Source organism: Manis javanica, chromosome 17 (assembly GCF_040802235.1).
Source record: "Manis javanica isolate MJ-LG chromosome 17, MJ_LKY, whole genome shotgun sequence".
In the NCBI taxonomy this organism is placed as follows: Eukaryota; Metazoa; Chordata; class Mammalia; order Pholidota; family Manidae; genus Manis; species Manis javanica.
Window position 1 is genome coordinate 7,467,303 of NC_133172.1, and position 19,162 is coordinate 7,486,464.

The 19,162-nt window shown below is 51.6% G+C and overlaps 1 protein-coding gene across 4 annotated transcripts; it reads left to right on the forward strand.

Annotated features, from left to right (window-relative positions):
* Positions 1–99: 99 nt before the first annotated feature.
* On the forward strand, positions 100–18,324 carry TMEM143 (transmembrane protein 143). Of its 4 annotated transcripts, XR_005057930.2 has the most exons (9): positions 100–225; positions 588–828; positions 2,229–2,333; positions 9,895–10,089; positions 10,908–11,038; positions 12,002–12,281; positions 16,393–16,582; positions 16,712–16,889; positions 17,263–17,400. XR_005057930.2 is itself a non-coding variant. In XM_017644818.3 (8 exons), the coding sequence occupies exons 1-8, from the start codon at positions 203–205 to the stop codon at positions 17,466–17,468; spliced, it is 1,371 nt and encodes a 456-aa protein (XP_017500307.2). In that variant the 5' UTR covers positions 100–202; the 3' UTR covers positions 17,469–18,324. The 4 variants fall into 4 exon arrangements, 3 of the variants coding, with proteins under 3 accessions (XP_017500307.2, XP_017500308.2, XP_017500309.2); XM_017644818.3 differs by lacking the exon at positions 16,712–16,889 and having other exon boundaries at positions 17,263–18,324; XM_017644819.3 differs by lacking the exons at positions 100–225; positions 16,712–16,889 and adding an exon at positions 240–438 and having other exon boundaries at positions 17,263–18,324.
* The last annotated feature ends 838 nt before the right edge of the window (positions 18,325–19,162 follow it).

A 19,162-nucleotide genomic window follows, 5' to 3' on the forward strand; every position in this document is an offset into this window, starting at 1 on the left:
TTCTTCGGCGCATGCGCTGCAGCCAAACAATGAGAGTAGAGGGGGGGAAAAAAAAACAAAAACAGGAAGAATGCGCATGAGCAGTCGAGACAGGGCGGTACAGGAGAAAAATGGACCAGGATCTGCGCATGCGTTTTAGTGCAGGCTGAAGCTGAACCTCAAGGGCCCAAGGACGCCTTCCTGCACATGCGCAGGAGGCTCAATGACAGTCGAGCGTTGGCTAAGGTGAGGGAGAGGGCAGAGGACTGCATGGTCCAGGGAGGGCGACCTTGCACACTATGTAGCTTTTCTGAGCATCGCTTATGCTCTTAAGGTCCGCCTTCAGCCCAGACCCCGCAGAAACCACTTGTAGCACCACAGAGTCACTGGGCCCGCAAAAGCACCAGGACCTGAGACTTCTAAATCCCTGCTGGGACCTAGTCCAAAAGAACAGTGTGGGTAGGACGGGCAAGAGGTATTAGACGGCGGGCGGATGGATTCTGCGCCGTGCTGGGGGTGGATGGCCCCTGGAGGTTGGGGCGTGGAAGTGGAGTATATAAGCTTTTCCTCCGGATGACCTTTGGCCCCTGTTCATTTCCCCCATTTAGGCTCCGGGAAAAGGGTCTGGCCATGCTACATGTGACCCGGGGGGTCTGGGGATCCGGGGTCCGAGTATGGCCCCTGTTGCCCGCAATCCTCGGGCGCTCCCGGGCCCTGTCGTCGCTGCAGGCCAAGATGGGGGAGTACCGCAAGATAAGGAACCCCACGGAGCCCCGCGACTGGGCCCAGCAGTACCGCGAACGGTTCATCCCGTTCTCCAAGGAGCAGTTGCTCCGCCTCCTGACACAGGTACCGTCAGTCTCGGGTTCAAGAGCCGGGGGACTACAACTCCCGGCAGGCCTCGCAGCGGCACAACCCTACGTCTATAGAGGAATACCCTGGCGCCTCCTGGGAGTTGTAGTTCCTCTTAGAGTCCCAGGTGGGCGCGGGGTGAGTTGGAAGGCTGGGTAAGACCTCTGAGATGCATATGTAGCCGCAATTCCTGACTCTAGCTTGTTTTGGGGGCTTGCAACAAGCATTTATTGGGGCATAGTTTTTCCCTCTGCAAAATGGGGTAATCATCATCATCATTACCATTCCTACTACCCACTGATAATTATGTCTGTGAAGCTCTTATTGTAATTGCTATCACACTGTTTGAGCTGTCTCTGTATGACACGGTGCTAAGCATTTTTCACATATTATTGAATCATCAGGACAACCCAGTAGGAGAGATGCCACCATCATCCCTATTTTGCAAAAAGGTAACTGAAGCAGGAGAAGGAAAGGGATTTACCCGGGGCTGTGATGTAGTGGCTCAAATTTGAACCAAGTGCTCTGACCCTAAAGCAGGGTGGGGACTAGGCTGAGGCAGTAGGCACTTGCTTGACCCTTAGGGTGAATGTCTCCTTAAATTTTGCTTCATTTACCTCACCTGGTCCATCTCCAGAGCTTAAGCTCTTACCCAGCTGTGTTCATCACACTTGTCATTATTGAAGATCATCATTCATTCATTTAACAAATTATTTATTGAACACCTCTTTATGTGCTAAATACTGTCCTCAGCTTTATCCACACACACACAAATATATACGCACATACATAAACATACATGTATATGTGGACACCCATAGTTGCGTTAAATTCTCACCATCGCTCTCTGAGAAGAGGGTGTGATCCTCTGTTGTTAATAAGAAAGCAGGCTCAGAGATGTGAAGACATTGACCCAGAGCACCAAGGTAGGAAGCATAAAGAAAAGGTTCAATATGTGTGCTCTGGGGTCAGGCATGGATTGGAGTGTCAACTCCCGGTTATGTAGACACTGTGGCCCTCAGGAAGTGATGACTTCTCTGAGCCTAAGCTTCCCCCACTGAAAACTAGGGGTTATAAATCCATCAACTGCTTTACATTCATTCTCTGGAGGATGGCATTGTGCCGGCAAACAGTGCCAGGCACACAATTAGCATTGTGTGAATGTTGCTGAGTAAGTGTCAAAGCAGGAACTTGACCTTCTAGGCTTCCAGCCATCTGTTTTTCAGTATATACTGGGCTATCTTAGTTTCTTGGTCAGTAAAATTGACCAACCCCTTTCTACCTCCCCAAACAAAGACCCCAGAACTGTGATTATCTGTGTCTGGCTGCCCGGCAAAGAATTCCCATTAGGAAGGGGAAAGAGTCCTAAAAAGAAGTTTTGCTTCCTGGGGTAACAGGAATTCCACTCCAGCCCTGTGGAAAAGGCGGCTTTGGAAGAGTTCTCAGCCCACGTGGACTTCTGCACCTTGTTTCACTACCACCATGTCCTGTCCCGCCTGCAGGTGAGGATAGGGGCCCCTCGGCCCTGTCATGTTTTTTTGCTCATCTACTCTTTTCAGTAAAAATTGTCTGAGCACCTGCTTATTGCCTGGCCCCATTCTAAGCACTGGGGATTTGGCAGTGACCAGGACAGATGAAGCCATGCCCCCGTAGCTTCCAGTCGGGAAGACAATAAATAAATATAAAATATGATGCTCGGGAGTGGTAAATGCGAGGAGGAGCAATGAAGCAGAGTGGCAAGATGGGAAAAGATAGGGGCCTATTTTAGACAGGGTGATCAGGGAAGGCTTCCCCGAGGAGGTGACAAGGGAATTAAGACCTAAGTAAAGACACGGAGGGAGCCTGGTGGATGTCTGGGGGAGGATGTTCCAGGCAAAGGGAAAAGCCACTGCAAGGCCCTGGGGTGAGAGTGTTGGAAGAACAGCAAAGGGCCCACTGGAGGGGTGAGAGGGTGGGGGATGAGGGCAGAGTGGGGATGGGGGTAAATGGTTCCTGGCTGTGTGGGCAGTGGTGAGGACTTGGCTTTGGCTCTAGGGTTGCTGGGAGCCACAGGAGGGACGTGAGCTGACTTGGGTGTTAACAAGATCCTTGTGGCTGCTGTATGAGAGCTGACTTCAAGGCAGGGAGATCTGTTACAGAGGCTGTCATGTTTGCCCAGGTGGGAGATAATGGCAGCCGCAACAAGAGTAATGGCAGTGGAAGTGGTGAAAAGTGGTCAGGTGCTGCTAATGGTTGGGAAGCATCAGCCTTTGCCTATGTGGGCGGGGCGATGAGAGAGAGGGGTTGTGTGCCTCTAGCGGTTCTGGCCTGCGCCTCCGGAAAGGGGGAGCTGCAATTCACTGAAATGCAGGAGATGGGGCAGGGGCAGTAGGCAGATCTGCGAGGAAGCTCGAGAGCTCAGTTTTGGACTTTGGAATTTGAGCTGCCTGTTAGCCAGCCAGGTAGAGAGATGGACTCAAATGTGGAGTCTAGAAGTCAAGGGAGGGGTCTGGGCTGAGACAGAACCCTGGGAGGATCTAGATGGCACTAAATGAGACCAACAGGGGGGTTAGCTGAGCCCTGGGGCGTGCCATCCTGGAGTCAGGAGGGGGAACTGGAGTCAGTGAGGGGGGCAGACAAGGAGCAGCCAGAGAGATGTGCAACCCCAGCAGAGAGTGGTGTCAGGAAGCCCAGTTCTCAGTGTCCCCCTTCTTCTCCCTAAGTCCTGCCTGTGTTGGGGGTCTCCAGGACCACCCTCAGACCATACTCTAGAGGGTTTTCTATATGGACTCACAGAGCTCAGAAAAGCCTACAGCAATAGTTTTTACAGCAAAAGGATAACAAACAGAATCAGCAAAGAAGACAGGCAATAGGCAGGGTCCAGGGGAGACCAGAGGAGAGCTTCCAGTTGTCTCTGCCAGTAGAGTCAAAAGACAGCGCTTCATTCCCACGGCACTGATGTGTGAGAATATCCACGGAGTATCATCAACCAGGGAGGCTCCCCCAAGCCTGGTGTCTAGGGTTTTTACTGGGGGTCAGTCACATGGGCCTGGAGCACCCCTGTGACTGACCTTAGGTGCTTGCCCTCCAGCCCCTTCAGAGGTCAGGCTGATACCACGTGGTCCAAGGCCTCACCATAAGTCCTGTTGTTATCGTAGACTAGCTGGTGTGGCCCAAGGCCCCTGGAAAACAGACACTGTTATTGGGCAGGACATTCTAAGAGGTTAGAGGTTACCGCCCAGGACTGGGCAAGGGCCAGTCCTTTGCAATAGGCAGGGTTTGAACAACCCACGTCTACTGAGTTAGCCCTTTCACACTGTGCCCCTCCTACAGGTCCCCCCTTTGCTGTGAATAGTAGCAGCAACAGGTCTTCAGAGCCCCTTTCACTGAGCGCTTACTCCGTCAGCCTGTCAGCTCCTTCTCGCAACCGTGAGGGGCAGCTGTCGTCAGCCCCCCTTGCCGAGGCAGAAACCAAGGCTCCAGGGGGACCCAGGATGTACCCCAGGTTGCACACCTCACAGTGTCAGAGCCAGGATTTGTGCCCCTGTCTACCTGCCTTCTTGCTCCTCCCTGAGGCCCCTGGGGTCTCTAGCGTCAGGGTTTTGTATTTTATTTTTAAGTTATTTTGAAATATTTTTCTTTATGTAACTACTTAAATATATAGAAATATAGAAAGAATGTACTGTGAAGATGCATATTTCCACTGAGACAGGAGATTTTAAACAGATGCTAAGAGGGGCAGGGTGGGAGCCCCAGAAGGCAGGTGTGACACTCTGAGTGACCTTTTGCTGGTGACCTAAGTGCCTTAAGGAAGAGGCCTGGGGCAGGAAATGAATTAGAATAGCCCCGGTTCAAAGGATGGCAGGTGATTTATTTTTGCTCCTCCTTTTCATCATTCATTCATCACTGAATTCACTCAGTGGATATTTATTGAGCACCTGCTTTGTCCCCTGAATGGCTCCAGGTCCTGAGACATAGTGGCAAGCCCGAGAGATGTGTGTTATCTGCTTCCCGGGGTCACATTCTAGTAAGGGAGACAGACCCTCAACAGAGTAAAGGAGTAAAATATGTTAAGAGGTGCTAAGAACTAAGGATAGAGTTGCCAGATAAGGTAACAGGATGCACAGTTTATTCATTTCCTCTTGCTGCCATAACAAAGTTCCATGAACCGGGTGGCTTGAAGCAACAGAAATTGATTCTTTCAGGGTTCAGGAGTCCAGGAGTCGGAAATCGAGGTGTTAGTAGAGTTGGTTTCTTCCGGTGGCTCTGAGCAGGGTGCCATCCCACACCTCTCTCCCAGCCTGCGGTGGCTGCTGACTCTCTTCAGTGTTCAGTGGATTGTGGACACATCAGTGCAGTTTATGTCTCCATCTTCACGTGGCCTTCACTGTGCCTCTGTACGTCCTTTTCTGTCTCTTATAAGGACAATCTCATTGGATTTAGGGCCCACCCTAATCCCATATGATCTCATCTAGATCCTCACCTTAATTACACCTGCAGAGACCCTATTTCCGAATAAGGTCATATGCAGAGGGGACATGAATTTTTAGGGGACACTTCAATCCTTGATACCCAGTGAAATTTGAATTTCAGATAAGCTGTGAATTTTTTTTTTAAGTGTAATGCGCCATGCAATACAGTCCCCAAATATTGCATGGGGCATACTTAAACTGATAAATGGTTTGTTGTTGATCTGAAAATCACATTTGACTTGGTGTCTTTTATTTTATTTGCTTATTTGGGGCTAAATCTGGTAACCCAAATTCAGGAGGAAAATAAAGCAGGGGTGTCTTGCAATTCCAAGTAGGGTGGTCAGGGAGGGCTCACTGAGGGGGTGACATTTGAGCAGAGACCCAAAGGAAGCAAGAGTGAGTCATGTGGAGATCTGTGGGAATAGTAAGTGCAAAGGCCCTGTGGCAAAAGCATGCCTGGTGTGTAGGAAGAACAGCAAGGAGGCCAGTGGGGCTACAGTGGAGTGAATGAGAGTGGAGGGCTGGAGATGAGGACAGAGAGGGGACTGGGACTAGATCCTGAGGGTCCTGTGGTTCACAGTGAAGAGTTTGCTTTGATTCTGAGTGAAGTGGAAGCCACTGGGAAGGTCCTGAGAAAAGAGGGATGTGACTTAGATTACAACAGGAGCCGTCTGGCAGCTGCATGGGGAACAGACTTGGGGGTGGGGATAGAGGAGGTGAGCAGTGCTGAGACCAACACAATGAGGATGAGGGTGGCTCAGATGGGGGGAGGAGTGAGAAGTGATCAGATGTGTTTGGAATGTGGTGCCATCAGGACTTGCTGATGGGATCAGCGTGTGAGAAATAGAGGGGTCCAGGATGGCCCCAGGCTTCGGACCTGAGCACCCGGAAGGATGGCCTTGGCTTCCTGAGCTGAGGAAGATGACCGAGAAGCAGGTCTCAGGGCTGGTTTCCGGACCCCAGATGGGATACAGTGGGTTTGAGAGGATGCCTGTCAGAAGCCTGTCGGGGGGCTTCCAGGGGCCCAGCAGACATCCGTGGAGAAGTATCGAGTAGGCTCTTGGCTGTGTGAGTCTGGAGCTCAGGGAAGATGTCCATTCCAGAGACAGAAATCTGGCAGTCCTCAGTAGACAGATGGTATTTGAAGATCTCCAAGGGAATAATTGAGGACAGAAAGTGGCAGCAGCCACCTTCACGAAGACCCAATGACATCTTTCATTCTTTCAGCAGATGTGTACACAGGGCCCCATGCCAGGTGCTGGGGCTTCAGGAGCAGTGAACTGGGGCCTGCACTCTGCCTTTGGGGAGCTGACCTCAGGTGGTGGGGACAGCTCTGGGTCACACACTCTCCTCCAGTGAATGGATGAGTTCAGATAGTGAACTCAGGGGGCACAGTCCTTGAGAGTGGATAACAAAGCTGACCTCGGTTTCTACACTGGGGTCTATGTGCAAGTTAGAAAAAGGCACCCCTTTCCCTAGCCTGGTGCTGTCTAATTCTGTAGTCTAATGCGACCTACATGTGGCTATTTAAGTTTGAAATAACTGACATTAAATACAATTTTAAAACTCTATTCCTCAATCTCCTTCATCTCATTTGTGACCAGAGGCAACTTATTGGTTGGTATGGGTCAAGATGTTTGGATCATAGCAGAGAGTTGTATTCGATGGTGCTGCTCTGTACCCTTTATTTTCATCTGAAAGGGTGAATTTATGATAAGCATGTATAAGTCTAGAGAATCTACAATGATGCTTCTTAGAGCTACTACCTTTGTGCAGTGCACACCCTGCCCAACCACACAGGTGGCCCTGCTCAGCCCAGGGAGTGGACAAAGGCTTTTTAGAGTGATGAGACAGGTGGAATATGATAGAAGTGTAGGACTTCAGCAATGGGAAGGGAAGGAGGCAGGGAGGGGGCAGGGAGAGTCTCCCTACAGCATATACAAAGTCTCTGTGCCTGAAGGAACTAAAGCTAGTGTGACTGGTGTGGAGCGACCAAAGGGGACTGTCATGTCAGGACCTGGGGGCCCCTGCAGGCCACAGTACAGATCACGGTCCTGCTTCCTGAGGTCAGTAAGAGCCTTGGGAGGATTTTAGCTGGAGATTGACATGGTTAGTTATGTAACTCCTGATGTACCACTTCCTGGCTGTGTGACCTTAACCCCTCTGTGCCTCAGTTTCCATATCTGTACATGAGGATTACAAAAGTGTCATTCTCACATTGTGGGTGTGTATAACACTCTTCAAACGGTGCCTGACATATGCAATTGCTATATAAACACATGCCATTATCATTTATTACTGTTATTGACAAAATCTTGGCTGCTGTGTAGAAAACAGATTGGTGGGGGGAGAGGAGGCAAGGGAATTTGGGGAGGCCATTGAGCAGGCTCCTCCAGGCAGGAGGAGGTGATGGGGTGCAGATAGGCCAGGGCTGGTGGGGAGGAGAGCTGGGCCAAGTGGTGATCTGTTCTGGAGGAGAATTATCAGGAGCCATTGTGTGAGGGAAGGGAGCAGCAGGGGTCACTTGCAACATCCGGGTTTCTGGCTTGAAGCACTGGGTGAATGTGAAGTTCCTGGAAGGGAATCTGGCTTGCAGCAGATGATTTGATGAATGTAGACACTGCCTCCTCCAGCTCTGAGATACCCTCCGTCTCAAATTGTAGTCCCGGGAATGGAATTTCTCAAGATCACTCTGTGACTCTGCGAACACGGCCCATGGGACCTGCTCTGTCAGCCTGGGCTGAAGGACTCAGGCACAGGCCTTAGCTGTGGGCCAACAAGCCCCAGCCACGGGGGTTAGTTCAGAAGAGGATTCGCGAGGCTCGACTCTCCTGCTTCACGTCTCCTTGCTCAGTTGTTTCTGAGGCCCTGGGCCTTCCCACCTCCAAATCTTTGCTCAGGTCCTTCCTCCCACTTGGAGCACTCTATCCTCTTCCCTTCCACTAACTCAAAATCACACCTGGCCTAGACAAGTTGCTTCTTAAGGCTACTTTTCCTGAGAGCCGGAGAGTCGGGTTTATGGGCTTGTTTTATGGAAGGGTGACTTCCTCTAAGGGTGTGCTGTATAGTTTGGGACAAGTCACTTGTCATCCTGAAACTCAATTTCTGCACAGGTAAGCTAGGTGCCTGGAATCTCACTCATTCATCATTCCACAACTTTTTGAGGGGGGTTGTGGTGGGTGCCTAAGATGCAGCAGGCAAAGCAAGAGGCCAGTTTGTGAGGCCTTTGAAGGTGGTGGAGTAATTCTGGCATTTATTCCCAAATGCAGTGGGGAGCACTTGACCGATAGGGTGTGGGAGCTGTTCATAATCGAATTCAGTTCGTTATGACAGCCACGTGGAGAATGGTGTGGAAGTGGCAAGACTAGGAGCAGAGAGAGCAGACGCCCAGTGCAGTTTAGGGACGGAGTGAAGGTAGCTGGGATGAGAAGGTAGCAGCGGGGATGGAAGGGGGATGGAGGGGGGATGGGTTCAAGAGCGACTCAGAGGTTTAGCCAGCGAACCTGCTGGAGGATTGGATATGGGGAAGATGATAAGAAAGGGATCAAAGGTCAGAGCATCTGGTGGATGGTGGCAAATTTCCTGAAAGGAGAAGATGGATGGGTAGAGATGGGAAGAAATGAAGCCCTCTCCTTGGGCCATGTTAGATATGAGATGCCATTAGACACCCAACTGGAAATGTCAAAGAGATCATTGCGTATGAGAGTCTGACGCTCAGGGGAGAGGCCAGGGCTGGTTCGGAAAATCGGTTTTGGAGAGGGAATCCAGAATGGTGGTTCGGTTAGGAGATGTGGATGCGAGGATGTGATCTGTGGGCTTGACACATTGGATTTGAGGTGATTGTGACATCCAAAAAAAAATGTCAAATGAAGAATTTGGATTAGTTAGTATAACAGCTCAGCTGCTGTAACAAGCAGACGTGTTGGGTTAAAGGAGGTGGAGGATCATTTCTTTCCCACTTAACAGTCCTGTGGTAAGTGGGCCAAGGGGGTAGGTGGCTCCATGCCACGTGAGATTATTCTGGAACTCAGATTCCTTCCATCTTGTTGCTCTGCCATCTCTTTGGACATTGCCTTCATCTCTGTGTGGTCAAAACTGGGTGATGGGCAAAACAGTGGTCTACGCTGGCAGAGGAAGGAAGGGAGTAGGAGTTCATGGGAGTACGAAGTGAGGGAGAAGGTGTACCCAGCACTTCTGCCCACATCCTGTGGATGAAAACGTAGTCTCCTGGCCACGCCTAGCCTCAAGAGAGGTTGGGAAAGGTAGTATCTCCGGGCAGCGCCATGTCCACCTTCTCTTCTGCCACTGTGGCCGAAGGAGAGGACCGGTGCTCGTGCTCTGGAATCAGATATTAGGTCCAGAACTTGGAGGAGAGGTCCAAGCTGCAGATGTGAGTTGCACAGAGATACACAGACATGCACACAGTGGTGTTAAAGTCACAGGAATAGCAAGGCAACTTAGGGCAAGCTGGAAGAGAGAAAAGGAGAGAGGGCTCAGAGTAAGCCCCAGGGTACCCCATCATTCAGAGGATGGGGCCTGGAACACCCATAAGTGGACCCACAATCCCTCATGCTGTGCCCTAACCCATTTTTCTTTCTCATTCTCTCTGCAGGCCTTGTATGACCCCATCAACCCCGACAGGGAGAGCCTTGACCAACCTTTGCTCACAGACCCCCAGCGTCTGTCCAATGAGCAGGAGGTGCTTCGGGCTCTGGAACCCCTGCTGGCCCAGGCCAACTTCTCCCCACTCTCTGAGGACGCCCTGGCCTACGCTCTGGTGGTTCACCACCCTCAGGATGAGGTCCAGGTGCCTGTCTTGCTGACCAGAGGCAAAACTCCCAGCAGGCCTTGGGGCAAGGGAGGAGCTTTTGGGAGGCTGAGGCTGCTGGGAGCTATAGTCCTGCACTAGCTCATTTGGTGCCTTTGGTGAATTAGAAAAAGTTACCTCTTTCCCAGGTCACTTCACTGCCATCTGTTGGAAAAGTGTAAGATACAGATATCCTTTGCACTAGAAACTTCATTGCCATCTGCCAGAATATTGTACTAATAAATAATATAAAATGCTTATCCTTAAAGTGAACAAAATTATCATAAAAATACTGAAATCTTCCAAAGTTCCATATTTTAGTGATTTTTAAGATGTACTTTTTTAAAAATCGTATCTTACTGTCTCTGAAATTGGGATGTGCCTTGTAAGCGGCAGTGTGACATAGTTTAATTGGCAATATATTTCCTCTTTTAGTTGCTTCAGAAAATAACTGAGCTTCCAATCAGCAATCATATTACAATAAAGAGATTGTCAAAGTAACACATTGTATACCTTAAATGTATACACTGTTGTATGTCAAATTTATTCAATTAAAAAATGACGGAGTATCTTAAAATCATTGGCATCTCAGTTTCTAGGAAATATAGTAATAAAGATGACTGTGATGTGAATGGTGCCGTCTTAGGTGGTAAGCCCTTGTGCAGTATAAAACGTGAATGGCTGTATCTGGCCACCCTGCCTAGACACTGGGTGATGATAAGCCTGGGAATGGGGGGAGGAGCATCTAATTGCAGTATCCCGTGCTCACGACCCAGTCCATGCTCAGCTGCCTCTGTTTCCCTTGTGCCCCTTGGCAGGTGACAATAAATTTGGATCAGTATATCTACATGCAGTTCTGGGCCCTGGGCCAGCGAGTTGGGCAGATGCCCCTTAAGTCCAGCGTGGGCTCCAAGCGTGGCTTCTTCACCAGGTCGCCCCCTGCAGAGAGGTGAGGCGGCCCTTGTTCCCCAGCTGCAGCGAGAGGGAGCAAGGTTAGAGTCGAGAGGGGACCGACAGGTCAGTGTCTGGACTGGGGTGTCTGGGCCCTGGGTGGGAAGTTGAGAAAGGGCGGGGTGGTGAATCATCCAAATGCCCTTTCTTCGCAAGGGAAAGTAAGAATTACATTTCCCAGGGGAAGAGATAAAGTAGGGGTACATCTCCCCATTTTCCAAATGAGGACAACTGAGGCAAAGAGAGGGAAGGCCACATTCTGAAAAGCCACAGCACAGCCAGGATTCTGATAAGCATCCTATTTTTGGCAGAGGCTATTCAAATACAGAGAGACATGCAAATTCAGGAGAGCCAGATCTCACTGTCAGCCAGTGGGCCTGTAAATTACCCAGTCTTTCTGGAAATCAGTTTTTCAAATATGGTCACAAATCCAAAAAAACAAAACTCAACTAAAACCAAAGACAAAAGCACTCCCCCTTCATCTCACTTAAGCCAGTAATTCCACTTCTAGGAATTTATTCCAAGAAGATATTTATGTTCTTATATGGTGTGTTCTAATTATCTGTCTGTCATGCTGCACTATCAGCTCCACAGAGGCAGTGACTGACTCATTTTGTCTCTCCAGAGCTTAATAGCTCTCCCTTGGCACTTAGCAGATACTTTACAATATATGTAGAATTTGAATTGGAAAATTAATTAAACAAAAGAATTGTATGCAGCTCTCATTTATCAAGCAGATAAAAATCAGAAGAAACCTAGGTGTCCAATAATAGATATGAGCATTATTTAACTAATCCCTTATTGTTGGACACTTACCTTACTTCTGATTTTTTTCCTTTCACCATTGTTAAGTAGCTTTTAATGTGAGTTTGTGACTGAAGAGCCAGTGAGAGTGTCCTGGGGTTGGAGGGGCTCCTTGGGGCAGTCCTGACCACCCCACCCCTCTGTCTCTGCCCACCAGGAGATACTTTAAGCGGGTGGTGCTAGCAGCCCGAACGAAGCAGGGGCATCTGGTGCTGAAGAGCTTGAAGGACACGCCCTTGGAGGGCCTAGAACAGCTGCTGCCTGAGCTGAAAGTGCGCACACCCACCCTGCAGCGTGCCCTGCTCAATGTCACGCTTTTTGTCTCGGGCATGGCGTTGTTTGTCAACGTGGGCATGGTGGTGCTCTCAGACCTCAAGGTGGCCACCTCCCTGCTGCTGCTGTTCTTTGCTGCCTTCATGGGCCTGCGGGCCTCCAAGGTAAGAGGACCCCTAGCCATGCCTCCTGGGTCCCTGCTTCTTGGTGTTCAGCCAGAAGGTCAGGCCACCATATAACTGTGTTTATTTCATGTGTTATTGCTGTTTTATGCTGTACTTCATTCCTTCCCTATTTTCCCTTCCTTTGTCCATCCTTCCTTCCTTCTCTTCCTTATTTACTCAACACTTTGGGCAGGTTTCTCGATCTCTCTGTGCTTTGGTTTCTTCATCTGGAAAGTGGGAATAATAGGGAGACCTTGCAGGGTGACTGTGAGGATCAAAGGAGTGAATTGACAAAAAGCACTGGGTACAGTGCCTGGCACACAGTAGGCACTCTATGCGTGAGCACAGCCAGTCACTGAGTAGCTGTTTTGAGAAGCACTTTAGTGACATGGTGAAGGATGTGTGTTTTAGAACCAGACTACCTGAGTTTGAACCTAGCTCTTCTGTCTTCTAGCTGTGTGACCTTGAGCAAGACACTTAACTTCTCGGTACCTCAGCTTTCACATCTGGAGAGCAGAGGTGCCAATGGGACGTAACTCATAGGGTTGTTGTGGGGATTAATGAATTAATACACATGTGGTGCTGAGAACAGAGCCTGACATAGCCCAGAGGTACTATATGAGACTTAGCCATTACCATTATTATGATTATTAATTGGGCTATGGTTCCCTGAGTCTGTGTTCCCTGTCCTGGCCAGTTGTCATTGTCCCCAGGGGAGCTGTTTTATAAATGCAGCCTCCTGAGCTCCAGCCCAAATGGACTGAATTGGAAACTCTGGGACTAGGGCCCAGGAAACTGTATTTTTAACAAGCTCCCTTCCTGATTCTGCTACATGTGATTGCAGGACTGCCTCATGACAGTGGCATAGGTTGTTTGCCATCCAGTGAGCTGTGGCCAAGGGGAGGGGTGGGGGCTGACACCCAAGTTGTGCCGCATGCCCTGTCTTGAGGCTGAGTCGGCCCCGGGGGCTGCCTTTTACTGATTCTCCCCAGGGTTGGCACTGGCCCCAGGAGTGTGGACCTGCGTGAGGCGTCCGTTGTACCTGATCATTCGCTCGCTGGTTCAGTGGTTTTCAAGCTGTTTTCAGCCATCCCAACGGGCTCTTAGGAAGACTGGTAATAAATCCTGCAGATAACAGCCAGGCTGCACTGGCTGAGAGGGTGAAGGGCTGGGGCCGGGGCCAGCTGGTAGCAGTTCCTGCCTAGGACAGGGTTCAGGTGGGATTTAGAGGAAGCTTTGAAAGGGGAGGATTGAGCCTGGTGGAGAAGGCTGGGCGAGCACAGCGTGGAGGATCTTGGGGCTGGAGTCCAGGGTGCATGGTGGAGAAGTGAGGCCCCAGAGGGTGGCAAGGACCTCAGATACCAAGATAGGGGCCCTGGGCTTTGTCCTCAGGGCAGCAGTTGCCATGGAAGAGTTGTAAGCAGGGAGGGAGAGCAGGCATTGCAGAGGACAGAGTGGAGCAGTGAGACCAGAGGCAGGGAGGCTGGTGAGGGGTGTCAGCTGGTCTGGGGAGGACACTGAGTCCCAGCCCAGGGTGGACCATCTGTCCTACCTCTAGTGCCCCCAGGAGCCTCTCAGGCTTTGAGGGGCATAGTTTAAAACCCAGTTCACTAGTTAATTCAGAGCACCCATTAACATTTTCCCATGCCTGGGCTGAGCATCCCACTCTTCAGTGTGGGTGCTCCCCAGCCCCACTCGGCTTGTTCCCTCCCATGTGTCAGTCACTTTCAGATCTCTTTCTCCACTGCAGGCTCCTCTCCCAGTCTCCAAATCTCTGTCCCCACCTGCTCCCTGGACATGCCCAAGCCCTTCCCATATGCATTGCATGCCCACTGAGCTCAGCTGCCCTCTTCCCCTAGCCCCTGGGAGGCTGATTTCACTGCAGGACGCCCATCCCTTTCTTCCCCCTCGAAGAGCTCATCCGCTTCTGAGGTTTCCACAAGCAGCGCTCCACCGTCTCCTAGATCTGGGTGCTCTGTGCTCAGCCAGGAGCAGCCAGTTCAGGAGCAGCCCTCCTGGCAGGCCTTTGGCACTCACCGCAGCGGCATCTCCTCCACACCCACTCCTCCTAGTTCTCTGTGCACGGCCCCCCGCTCTCTGGCTCGACCCCAGAGTGGACTCGCGCCAGCCCCCAGTCTGTCAGTGCTCAGCCCATCCTTCCTGCCCCAGGGTAAATTGGCTCATTCCACATGGGCTGCATTCAGAGGGGACAAGCAGGAAGTGAGAGGGAGAAATCTTTAGGGGCCAGGCCATGCAGGGCCTCAGTGCCAGGCCAGGGAGCTCAGACTTTCTGAGGGCACTGGGGAGCCATGGCAGGGCTGTGAGCCGGGGAGGAGCAATGTCAGCGCTGTGGCTGTTCTGGGACAGATTGGAGGGAGTGAGACTGGGGTGGGAGGTGGGGGGGCTAGGGTGATGCAGTAGGTGGGTTGGAGAAGAGCGGCAGGGCAGGAGGACAGGGCTGGAGACTGACAGGCTGGTGAGGAGGGGCGAGGATGGTGCCAGGGGTCTGGCCTGTGACTGGGTAGATGTGGGGCTGCCCTGATATGGAGCCCAGGGGAAAAGGACACAACAGAGTGGATTTGGGTGAGGGGAGACATTACAGTCAGCGGAGCCATGGTGAGCGTTGAAGGGAACATCCAGGTGGCAGGTGGTGAGCCCTTTACAGGGAGAGGTCTGGCCTCATCTGTGTGCCATGGACTGGCATGACCTGCTCATTTAACAATTGAGAATTCAACTTCATAAGCTGGGCAGAAACAGACACAAAACCTGGTGTGTTTTTCATACCTGACAGTGGCTAACACATGCAATTCCTGCTTCTTGCCTTCAACCAAAGAAATGGCAATTTGTTCCAATACAGGGACATAAACTGACTGTGCCGGGCTTGTAAGAAGAGACTACAGTCCATACACAGCCGTGTCATTGGTCCTGGGCAGGTCATTCAGCAATTTTCAGGGGTGTGTTGACTTCAGAGGCATTTCACCTTAGATCTCTGTGTGATGGATAACATTATGGGCAGGCAACGTGTACAATTAAAAGGCAGGCAGCACCCAGCATGGGGTGAAGACGAATATTCAATAGTAGCTAATGCTTAAATGCTTGCTATGGGCCAGGCTCAGCACCAAGAGTCTTAACTGTATTGACTTCCTGAGACCTTCCTGTTATCTACCTCATTTCAGAGACAGTGCTACCTAAGTCTTAGTCAAGGGATCATAGTTGGTAGGGACAGAGTTGGGACCGGCTTCCAGGACCCAAAAGCCTTGAGCCCATTTTGCAGGTGAATGGAGGAATGCGGTGGAGGTTTTAAAGGTTTTAAGTGGTGCCCAGAGGGTACCAGTGGGGTCTCATTTCCCTCCTTAGGGACACCATGGATGGGGAGAGAGATCCTGGTGAGGAGGTGGCCAAGGGTGAGGAAGGGGGCAGCTAATAAGCAGCTGGGCCTCAGCCCTGCCCTGCCTGCCATTCTTTTTCCCTTAAAGTGGAACTTTTGAGTATTTGCTGTCTGTTAACATTTCTCTTTACAATTTAATATTTAAAACCTTTTTTTTTTATGGAGAAGTTCAGACAAATGGAGAAATAGAACAGTATGATAAGGCCCCCCACATCTGCCAGCATCCACGTCTGCAACTAGCAGTAGTCAATCGGGTTTCATCTAAAGATCCCAGCTCTCCTACCACTTGGATTATTTTGAAGCAAATCCTAGACATATCATCTGGAAATACTGTAGTATGTGTGAAAAGATAAGGACTTTAAAAATCATTGTAACAAAAATTTCCAAGGCTAAAATTCCTATCATCTGGAAATCCTTGAACAAATCAATTTCATCCGTGGCTCAGATGAGCAAGCCACAGAGTGCAGCTGTTGCTGCAAGCTTGATTGATGGCCCCAGAGTCTCTTGTGGCGAGAACCTGTGTGTTAAAAACGAGTACCGAGGCCCGGGTCCTGGGGACCCGAACCGAAGACATCGGGGGAGGGCCCGCGAGCCCGCGGGGAGACGTTACCTGCGCGAGTGACTGAGGGGTGTGGGAATGGGTGGAGGCGTGGGGACCCAGCGCGGCCCTGCGTCTCCGGGGTCGCCAGGCTGAGCGCGCGCGGGCGGCTGTCTCGCCTGCAGATGTTCGGACAGCGGCGCAGCGCGCAGGCGCTGGAATTGGCGCACATGCTCTACTACCGCAGCACGTCCAACAACTCGGAGCTGCTCAGCGCCCTGGCCCTGCGCGCTCAGGACGAACACGCCAAGGAGGCGCTCCTGGCGCACAGCTTCCTGGCCCGGCGGCCCCCAGGTGCTCGCGGCCCGCCGGAAGGTAGGAAGGACTGGGTCAGGGTCCCCTGTGCCACGAGGTCCCGCCCCACCCCTTTGCTGCTCCGCCCCGTCCCGCGACGCCAGGCTGTGACGTGGCCCCACCTGGACAGACTCTACGCTGTCCCCACAGGGTCAACACTGCCTTCAGTCCCGATGGCTCCGCCCCAGTGAGACATATCATCCCCAAGCTGCCCGCTGCCTACTCTCAGCTCTCGCTGGTGAACCTGACCTATTTTCCCAGCTGACCCACCACAGACGGAACCCCTGAATCCAGTTTCCGGCCCTGACGGATGCGATCCCTCCCAGGGGTGACCTCTCTTTCCTGACCTCAACCTCCATAGGGATGTTGGATCAGACTTCCCCTGTGGCTTGCCTCCCGCCACCCCTCCCCCTCCCTGCGCACTCCTTCCTAGGCGTAAGACCCTTGTCCCCCTCCCAGGTGGTCTCCATCCTGACAGGAACCCCCACCATTCCCTGAATGAGAGTCCTGGCTTGTCTCTGGATGAAAGTCCCAGAGCTGGACCCTCCTAAGTCTTGTCCCACTCTCTTCCTGGCCCCAGGTACACCCCAGGCTTCTCTCAAACTCAGGCCCCTCATATTCTGCGTCCTGAGCCCTCCTGATGCCCCCTCCACTCCTTCCTGGTCCCAGTCACCTCTCAACACCTGCCTTTCCCCCTGCAGAGACCTCCCAGTGGCTCCAGTCGGAGGTGGAAAACTGGCTCCTGGCCCAGTCAGGCTGCGACGTGGCCTTCAATGGAACTCGGGCCCTGGCCCACCTGCAAGCCCTGACCCCCACCATCGGGGTGTTCCGGCCCCCAGGGTTTCCCAAACTGGATCCATTGGCTTCTGAGCACCCCCAGGCCGCACCCAGCAGAGACAAGCCGTGAGCACACCTATCTGCCTATCCCAGACCCGCCACCTGGTTAGGAACTAAGCCCCGCCTCTGCGACAAGCTGTCAATCATAGCTACTACGCTTTGCCACTCCCCAACTTCCAGTTACAGAGGATCACTTCGTTACATTGTATTCTTAAAGCCAACAAGCAAGGCAGCCTGCAGTTACTAGGCCCACTACTTCTGTTGAACAGCCATTCAAAGCTTTTTGACTCTGCTTATATTCCATCTCTGAGTTCCACCGGTCCATAAACACCCAAACGTGGTTTGACTGCGGTGGGAGTGTCAGCCAATCACAGCTGTTCAGTGCTACAAACACCAGGCACAATCATAATCTACCCTCCGAGGCGTAGATCACTGTCTTTTTAGTTTGTTTCAGGCAAAGTGCCATCATTTCAAGAAGGCAGAGTCCCAGTCCACAACCAATGAGAGCTGTCCAGCCCTCCTCTCTGGCAAACCGCCAATGACAGCTGCTGGGCACTGTCAACCTTGGGCAGTCCGTTATCGCTGCATAGAAGCAACCAGTTAGAATTTCTAAAGGAAACCTGATCTTTCAATTGCTACTTACAAGGCAGGCTATTTGGTCAACTGCCGATCAGCTTGTCCAGGCTGAAGGGCTTGGGAGTCATATTGGGCAGAGAGCTGTGGGTCTGGAGGAACCGGAGACCCATCCTCACCCAAAGACTCACTGCCACTCAGGCCCCAACAACCTCAGGTGCCTTTCCTGCCCAGGTCCCTCACCCTTTCTACAGAAACTACCTCAGTCTGGATCTTCCCTCCACCATTGGCCTGTGCAATATTTATTGGTGTATCAATATCTCCCCCCTCCCAAATAAATCATGATTAATAAGTTTGGGTGAGTGGATAGCTGCAGGGGTTGGAGAGAAGGAAGGCATCAGAATTCTGGAAAGAATTTGAGTGTTGGGGGAACACATTTGTGTAGGTCCTATGCAAAAAAAAGCCATAATCCTAGAGAGAAACTGGGTTTGTGGTTGATAAGACTCCACTGGCTGTAGGTCACAGAAGAGGATCTTAGAGAGGATTGATTACTGAGGAGAGGTCCTGGTTCCCAAAAAGACTGGTTCTTGTGAGCAAGGGAGATAGGGTGGCCATGTGCAGTTGTACTGATTGTTCACTGCACAAAGGCACACAACCAGGGGATGGGTGGGTGAAAAGCCCTACCCCCACACCCTACATGTCCTGGTGGGGCTAGTTAAGCCTGGAGAAGTCAGGGGGATGCCATGTGTTTTTACTAAGGTGTCATTATGGGCCATAGGGAGAATTTGTGGAGGGGAAAGAAGAGGAGTTGAGCTCTAGGGAGGGAAGGAGACTGACTGGGTTCTAAGAGGGAAATTAAGGCGTCTTCCCAGAGAAAGGGTCAGAGAGAAAAAGAGCGAGGAGAGGACTGGAAACCTGCCCTCTTGGCCTCTCCCCAGAATTGTGCGAAGGTCTAGACTCAGAGGAATCCTGAACCTTGGGACAGGAGGACCGAGGGCTTCAGGTCTGTGTAGGGTGAAAGCAGCTGGGACTCCAGGCCCCTGCCTCCCAGGTGAGGAGGGCCTGGGGACCCGGATCTGGACCTGAGGGTGGAGCTGCTAGTGCTGGGGGCTGTCGCAGCTTCAGGAGAGATCAAGCGTGAGCAGCCAGGTGCCTAGAGGAGGAAGAAAGGAAAGGAGGCAAAGCAGGACA